The sequence below is a fragment of the Chiloscyllium plagiosum genome, chromosome 5 (genome assembly GCF_004010195.1).
Source record: "Chiloscyllium plagiosum isolate BGI_BamShark_2017 chromosome 5, ASM401019v2, whole genome shotgun sequence".
NCBI classification, from domain to species: domain Eukaryota; kingdom Metazoa; phylum Chordata; class Chondrichthyes; order Orectolobiformes; family Hemiscylliidae; genus Chiloscyllium; species Chiloscyllium plagiosum.
In genome coordinates, this window is record NC_057714.1 from 116661649 (window position 1) to 116670516 (window position 8868).

Below are 8868 nucleotides of genomic sequence, written 5' to 3' on the forward strand. Positions count from 1 at the left end.
GACCCAATATACCGGCCACTACTGCGGACAGCTGAAACTGACAACCGGGAGCGGCAGGGACAGGCCACTATAAATGCCGGAGGAAACACCACAGAAGCGCTTCACAGGAGGCTCCCAAGCACTGAGGATGTCACCTAGACAGGGGACGAAACGTTTGCAACAAAAACTTCCAGCTTGGCGAACAGAACCACAGCAACGAGCACCCGAGCTACAAATCTTCTCTCAAACTTTGATGCCCTTTAGTTCCTTTTATCCACATTGTAAATATATAACATGAATGGTTCTGATCCCAACATGGACCCTCTGTGGAACTGCACTAGTCACCCCCCATTATTGTGTTTTTTTTTCCCTCTGGTTTTTAAACACTTCCCAATCCTTTGGTTTCCCACTATTCTTCACCACATTTGTATGCTTTGTTTTGCTGTTATGCTGTCTCTGACTTTTCTTGTGGCCATGGTTGCCTCATCCGCCACTTAATGTTTCTTGTTCCTTGGGATTAATTTTTGCTGTGCCTCCTGAATTACCCACACAAACTCATGCTATTGGTGCTCTGATGTCTTAAAGGCTCCCCTTTCAATCAACTTTGGTTTTCTCCTCCCTCATGTCTTTAATTACTTTTAGTCAGGTGTGATACATCACCTCTGATTACAACTTCTTCAAATTTTCAAACTGTATGGAAACCTTGACCACAGGTCCCTTTTGTTTTGGAACCGCTGCAAACTGGACTGGTGAGAGGTGAACACAACTGTGGCTCGTAGTTGGAATAGTACATGATTTTAGGGATGGATGGAAAAATGCTAGCAATTTTGAAAGAGGTAAATGAAAACTGATGAAAGGAAGGAGCTAAGTGGCTAAGATTGTGGCCAAGAATGTAGGTCTGCTGGAGAATGGGGTGGTGGAGGGATAATATGCAACCAGGAACTGGCAGAGTTGAGCAAATATACTCAATCAACCTATAATAAAGGGAAAGAGAAGGTAATTACCATAACTACTACTAGAGGAAAAAGTACTAGGGAAACTATTATTGCTAAAGACTAATATGTCCTCTGGATCTGATGCATTGCAAGATAATGGATGTGCTGATAGCAATCATATGAGAATCCTTAGATTCATGAAAAATCCCAGAAGACTGGGAAACTGCCAATGTAACACCTCTTTGCAAAGAGGGAAGATAACACACAACTGCTGATTGTAGGCCAATTAGGCTAACAGTTGTTATTGAGGAAATGTTAATTAGATTACTTAGTGTTGAAACTTTGGCCCAACAAGACCACACCAACCCACCGAAGCACAACCCACCCAGACCCATTCCCCTACATTTACCCCATCACCTAACATGATAGGTGAATTGGCCATGCTAAATTGCCCAATTTGCACATTTTTGGACTGTGGGAGGAAACCCATGCAGACACTGGGAGAATGTGCAAACTCCACACAGTCAGTCGCCTGAGGTGGGAATTGAACCCAGGTCTCTGGCGCTGTGAGGCAGCAGTGCTAACCACTGTGCTGCCTGAAATGTTAGGGTCTATTTTGAAGAATGTAATAACAGATGAAAAATGCAAATATAATCAAGCAGAGTCTCTGGCTTTGTAAAGGGTAAATTTTGCCTGACAAATTTATTATAATTCTTTTGAGGAAATTTCAAGCAGATAGAGGAACCAGTAGATGTCATATATTTGAATATTGAAAAGCCAGTTGATACAGGTACTGCGTGGTTAACAAAATAAGAGCTCATGGTGTTGGGAGTAATCTATTTATATGGTGAGAGGATTGGCTAACTAATAGAAGGAATCTTTAACAAACCTGAAGATCCTTGCTGGGTTGCACAACCGTCTAAGGTAAACAAAAATCTATTGTTGGTTCACAAAAAAAACTCTAAAGTTAGATCTCCAAAACACACACTAAATAAACTACCATGGCTAAGAAATGCAAATTTATCTATTAACTCAGGCGCACACAACCCAGGTGCTACTAATTCAATAACCAAAACACACTCTTACAATAAATGATATTTAATCACTTTCTTTTTCCATCATGACATACTGGTGTTAGGGTCTCTGTAAAATGTTTGATAGGTTGATTCAAGGTATGAAGGGATTTTCTGAGGAGGTTGGGTTTGTACTCTCTGGAGTTTAGAAGAATGAGAGGCAACCTTTATTGAAACATTTAGGGAATTTGACAAGGAGGTATGAAGAGGTTCACAGAATTTCAATTATTACAGTGCAGGAGGTGGCCATGGGGTCCATTGTGCCTGCAGCAGCTATTCAGATGATCAGTGTTACCTAGTGCCAATCTCCTGTGCTTTTTTGTTTGTCCACTATACCCTTTTACATCATTTCTATCCAAATGATAATCCAACAGCCTCTTGAATGTCTCAGTTGAACCTGTCTCCATGTTTCAAAATCCTAACCACTTTATTTTTCATGTAAAAGTTTGTTTTCTTCCACTATCCTTGTTTCATTTGCACATCACTTTAAACCCATACCCTCTGGGAACAGTTTTTTTTTCTTGTTTACTCTGTTCAGCCCCTGCTCATGATTTTGAGAAAAAAATTATTAAACTTCATCTCAGCCTTTCCTTCTCTTGAAGGAGAACAGTCCCATCCTCACTGCTCCAGTTCCTCATCCAGGTCACTTCTTGTGTTTACTTTAGGACAAGAGGGTATAATCTCAGTCAAGGGTCACCCAATCAAGACATCCAGAGGAATTTCTTATGAATGTGTGGAATTTTTTAATTGTAGATGCTGCAAAGTATTTACAAGACTGAAAATTTTAGTAAATATTGGAATTGAGTTATGGTAATGAGGCAGGTAAGTGGATCAGATCAGCCATGATCTCATTTAAATGGCGAAGCAGGCTCAACAGGCTGAATGACCTACTTCTCCTATGGAAGTATGATAGTGCAGTTGAGATGTTTGACACTTCAGTTAACACTCTTTCTCAGGTGGACAAATGTCAGACTGGGGAGAGAGACAGACACTTTAATATAGCACCTTTATCTCCTCAAAGTTTCACTGCATCACCCAACCGAATTTCTTGGATATACAGGGACTTGTATGTGTATTTTAAATGGGGTACTAAAAATAATTATCAGTTAGTTGGTTCTGTCAATACTTTATTACTGGAAGCTGAGATTAGCCTAAACTAGTGAAAGCAGGGAACACCATTCAATTATATTCTTCCTCTGATTAAGTCAGTGAATGTATTTGAGGTATTTGGTTAAAGTAGTGACTCTTTGCAACATTTCAATTTTAAATTTACTCTATTGCTTTTGAGTTTAATGCTCATGCCAGCAGACAATTTTCAGTGAACTTATAAAGGATTTCACTCCCCATCCTTCAAATCTCCAGAAAAAGGATGTATTGAAGTAGTTAATCTATTTAAATAGTGGATATTCCATAGCTACATATTCAGGATTGACACTGCCAGATTTTATTAAACTAATAACACTGGCTGCAACTTGGAAGTTTGTGCTCTGAAAAGGTGCCACATATTGGCCAAGAAATTGTGTGGGGTAGGGGAATGTGAGGTTTTGGTCACTATGTAAGACTGTTTTCCTTGAACCATATTCACGCTCTCTTTCGCTCTGTAATAAAATTTTCTTTTATGTTGCTGTTTTTTGCCAAATGATTTTGAGTCTCATTTAAATCTCAATTCTTTTGTCAAATGGAATTGTTTCTTTGGAAACAAAAACAGAAACAGGAAAAGCTCAGCAGGTATGGCAGCATCTTTGAGTGACCCTTTCTTTCAACTCAACTTGAACAGTAATTCTTTTCTCTCCACAGATGCTGCCAGATCTGCTGAGCTTTTCCAGCAATTTCTGTTTTTGTCTCTGATTTACAGCATCTGCATTTCTTTTGTTTTTTTTAAATTCCGAATGGTTTCTTGCTGTTTGCTCTCTATATATTTTCATGATTTTGCGCACCATTATCAAAATCTCCTACTAACTTTTCTGTTGAGAACAACTGCAGTTTCTGCAACCTACCAGCATAACTGAAATTCCTCTTCTCTGGAACTATGCTCGTAAAACTTCTTTGCTTTGAGAAGTTGCTTGAACTACATGATGTCTTAACCTTTTTCAGTCTGGAGTGTTCATTTGAAAAGTACAATTTATGTAGATTTGGAAATCACAAATATACAGAATTGTCCCATTCTTGAGAAACCTCATCAGGAAAAGGAAGGAACTTGAGCTAATTTTTTTTTAAAAACTCTGATTCAGATAACTATGATTTGCGGAACATAAGAAGCAATACATTGATAAAGATTCCTGTCCAGGCATCATCACAAACTACAACACAAAAGGAATACGCCTCCAAAGTTCCTGTAACCTCCATACCCATCTTGAAGAAAAGGCTAGGATTGACCAACTCTGCCCATTGGGAGGCCACTCAGAGAAAAGTATGTTCATCCTTTCAAACAAAAAATCCACAAATGTAGCTGACCTTTGGGAACAAGGTATTTATTTGGCTTATGCATTTCAATTTAATGGAAATACTTGCTCTTGAGTTTGGATAATCCATCTCTCCTTCCTGTTTGTGTTCATAAGAATGTAACTGGTTTAACGACCAGTTCCTTCCAGCAAAGCCCTCCAAGGTGATTTGTATTGATTGTATCCTACCCATGAAAATTAGATTGTCCAAATGACAAGTGTCACCAAGTGACAAAAGAAGTTTCATGTAATTCAACCAGATGTTATAACTGTTGATGCTTATTGATAAGTGGAGTTTTTTCTTTACAAACTTATTGGACAGCAGAAAGTTCTCTGCTTCGTGCAATTCCTTTATTCTTGGCTCATCTTGAGACTACTAAGCTCTCAAGGATTATTTACCTCGACTGTCATACTAACTTACCATTTTGACATTTACCAAGTAAACTGTGGCAGAAAACCATGCCATCGTAGCTTCAAGTAGAATCCCTGTCCTAACAGTTGGTTTTCACCAGAGTTGAGATGGTGGGGTCATTCAACCTAGCATCAGCACTCAAGCTAAGGAAGTGAGGAGATGAAGCAAGATTTCCCATTTTAAAGGGTTTGCAGTCATAGAACAGTGCAGCACAAGAACTAGTCTTTTTACCCACTGTGTTGGTGCTGTCTGTATCCCTTTATGTCCTGGCTGTTCCTGTGCCTAATTGCTGCTTAAATTTTGCTATTGTATCTGCTTTTGGCACCAACTGTGTTTTGCAAAAAAAATTAATTGCCTTGTCTGTTTTTTTTTTTTAAACTTTACCTCCTCACCTTTTAAACTTATGCCTCCTGGTATTTAACATTTCCATCCTGGGAAAAAGACTCTGACTATCCATCCTATCCATGCCTCTCAAACTTTTGTGCTTTGATCACACTGCCCTCACACTCTCTGCTCTAGTGAAGTCAAACAATTTGATTGTCCAACCTCTCCTTCTAGCTAAAACACTTCAATTCAGGGCAACATCCTGGTAAATGTCTTTTGCAGCTCTCCAAAGCTTCCATTTCCTCCCTACAGTGTGATGACCAGAACTGTGCACAATAGTTTTATAGAAATAAAAGATAGGTGTTGAAGTGCCCATTGTCCATGACTAAGTTACTGGGTGAAGTGAATCAGGTTTCAAACAGTTAATTCCTTTTTTTTAATTAAATGCGCATGAGTGATGAATTTCTCAAAACACTAGTACCATCAGATCAAATGATTAGGCTGGATTGACTGGTGACTTTTTTATTTTGTCTTAGGAAGCCTGGAAAAATCCTTTGGAAGAGGGGCTCAGCTCTGATGAAACTAGATCACAAAGGCAAAGAAAAAAAATGTCTAATCAGCTGTTTGATCAGATTTGAAATATGAAGATTCCCTGATTGGTCAGAATTTTTAACTGAATTTGAAGTTAAAAAGAAGGCTCTAGTTAGAAAGTGGGGTGAGTGAAAGAAAATTTGCGGTGGGCTGTGGAATCCAGGACAAAAAGGGTCTTCAAACAGCAATGTCCTTGGCTTGGATCTCATGGCCAGATTTCAAACTCTAGCATGGAGGACTTGGGAATCTAGCATTAATAATCCAAAGAGCAATGCTACTGAGGCAGGAAAAGTGAGAGCTTGCTTTATAGGAATAGCTACAATTAAAGAAAAATACAAGTGAATTTTTTTTAAAAATCTGACTTTGGGGTTTCAGCTGAACTCCATTTGAGGATCTCCTCCAATCAAGAGATCTGCTGATTACCAGTGGGATAGGACCAGCTTAGTGATGAGCAATTGGAGCATTCCTGGCTTGTAATATTCCTTTTTTTATTGTCTACATTCTGAGTAAGTAATGCATTTTTGTTGTTTTAGGCAAGGGATGATTCACCCCAGAGTCACCATGTGTGGATGCTTGAAAGTGAAACTTTCAATCTCAATAATTCTGCTGCCAGTAGTGGGTGAGTACCTGACGTGCTGCAATGTAAGGCTGGAGTGCCATAGAGGAAAAGGTGTTTCAAACCAATATTCTGGGAAGGCAGGTGGTGAAACCAGGAAAATTAGGTGGATGAGCAGAAACTACAGAGGAAGTGAAGAAAGCTAATAGGAAATGCTAGAAGCTGATTTTTAGTAGATTGATGCATGTGGTACCATGATGTACTGGTAGTTATGCGTGACAGTATGGTAAAGAAAGTAGGGGGTCTTGGTGAGCAGGTATAGAACGAGAAAAATCACCAATTCATCTGGCTACCCCTAGAGTTGGAAATACTTGAACATATCACTTCTGTTGTACAATGTTTCTCTCATACACTTTTATGCAGGTTCTGCTTGCTGAGGTCTATCACCTCCTGAACTTGTCCAACCTGATCAAAAACTGACCGTGATGAATTTTGGGCTGATGGGGCTTGTGAAGGGGCCAATATAACTGCTTTTATTTACTTCCTTCATACTTTCTTCCCCCCTTGACCCCTCTTGCTGTCTTTTTTTGTATTTCTTCTGAGGAAGCTATCATTTGTGTCCATTGACCTTTCAAATTCTGAACTCCATCTGGGAATGTTCAAGCTGATACTTCCCTTCAGGATCTTTTTACATTTTGTAATAGTAAAAAGCAAAAAAAAAATCATCATCCTTGTTTTTGTACCTAGGCGTATATATTTCAGAATGTGGGCTTTGCCTATCCTTAATTGCCTTTGATAATGGTAGTAAACTGCCACCCTGAGCCACTAAAAGTCTTCTGGGTTTAGGTATGCTCAGTGCTGTTAGGGAGGGATTAAACAGAAGCAAGCAGGCAATTTTCATTAAGCTTTGTTTGGAGTTTTGGCTAATCTTGTGGGAAGGATGTAAAATGTGCTTTGTAGAATTCCTGGGATCTCACTGGGTGAAATGCTCCAGCTGTAGAAATATTTAAGAAGCTGTCTTTTTTCCATTGAGCTAAAACTTTGAGGTGACATGAATGAGTTTTGTGTAATTGTAAGACACACTGTTTCCCTTTTTGGTCAGTGAGGATGCAATGTAAATATCAGTTTATGATCTGAGTCAGGGGAAATTTGAGGGTGATTAGATTGCTTGATTCTTCAACTACTGCCAGAAGAAAGGTGATCTTTTAAACAGAAGGATGTATTGGGTTTATTGTGATCGGCAAAAGAATTGACTTTCATATGAAGTACCTGGTTGTTCTCATCCAGGTGTTGGAAAAGCACGGCAGGTCAGGCAGCATCCTGGGGGAATGGGAAATGAGGAAACTGTTGAAGTCTACATTGATGCCCTGGGGTTGAAGTGTTCCGAGGCGGAAGATGAGGCGTCAGGTGGTGAGGGAGTGGTGGTGAAGGAGGCCCAGGACCTGCATGTCCTCTGCAGAGTGGGAGGGGGAGTTAACCCCACTGCCCCATGGCAGAACACTGAGTAGTGAGGGTGTCCCGGAGATGACGCCTACTCGCAGAGTGCTTAGGAGAGCCTGTCTCCCCAGTGGAGACCGCATCGGGAACAACTGATACAGTAAATGATGTGTGGAAATGCAGGTGAAACTGGATGTGGAAATCTCCTTTGGGGCCTTGGATGGAGGTGCGGGGGAATAGTGTGGGCGCAGGTTTTGCAATTCCTGTGGTGGCAGGGGAAGGTGCAGGGAGGGGAGGATGGGTTGTCAGGGGCATGGACCTGACGAGGTGGTCATGGAGGCAAAGGGTCTTTATGGAAAATGGATAGGGATGGGGAGGGAAATATATCTCTCTGGTGGGTGTGTTTGTAGGTGGCGGAAATGGTGCAAGATGATGTGATGTATATGGAGGTTGGTGGGGTGGAAGGCGAGGACCAGAGGAGGTTTTGCTCTTGTTGCAGTTGGAGGGGTGGGTTTCGAGGGTGGAGGTGCAGGATGTGGATAAGAAGTGCTGGAGAGCATCAACCACCATGTGTTCTGTGGTGGGACTAGTCCTCCTGCGAACAGATGTGGCATGTTTGCAGGAGGTAAGGTGGGAGGAGGTCTCTACAATTTCCCCTCCGACATGGTCGTACGTACATACAAACAACCAACCAACACCGCCCCGTGGCCGAACCCTTTAACTCCCCCTCCCACTCTGCCGAGGACATGCAGGTCCTGAGCCGCCTCCATTGCCACTCCCTTAACACCCGATGCCTAGAAGAAGAACGCCTCATCCTCTGCCTCGAGACCCTCCAACCCCATGGCATCAATGTGGATTTCACCAGTTTCCACATTTCCCCTCCATTCAACACCCCCCCACCCCCAACAACACCACCACCTTACCCCAGTTCCAACCCCTTCCAGCTCAGCACAGTTCTCATGACCTGTTCCATCTTCCTTCCCACCTATCTGCAGCACCCTCCCCACTAACTTATCACAATCACCTGCATCCACCTATTGCCATTCCTCCCACAACCCCCTTTACATCTATCCACTCCCTCCCCCTCCACATTCCTGATGGAAGCCTTATGCCAAAAACA

The 8868-nt window shown here is 41.3% G+C and overlaps 1 protein-coding gene across 2 annotated transcripts in view; it reads left to right on the forward strand.

Moving 5' to 3' along the window:
* Positions 1 to 8868, forward strand: part of bmb (brambleberry) — a 45231-nt gene that overhangs the window by 32623 nt on the left and 3740 nt on the right. The window contains exons 10-11 of one of the 2 annotated variants that reach the window (XM_043690871.1): positions 4219 to 4397; positions 6289 to 6374. In XM_043690871.1, coding sequence (XP_043546806.1) covers positions 4219 to 4397; positions 6289 to 6374 — 265 coding nt within the window. Of the gene's footprint in view, positions 1 to 4218; positions 4455 to 6288; positions 6375 to 8868 lie in introns of those variants that run through there. The other variant, XM_043690872.1, reaches the window with a different exon arrangement.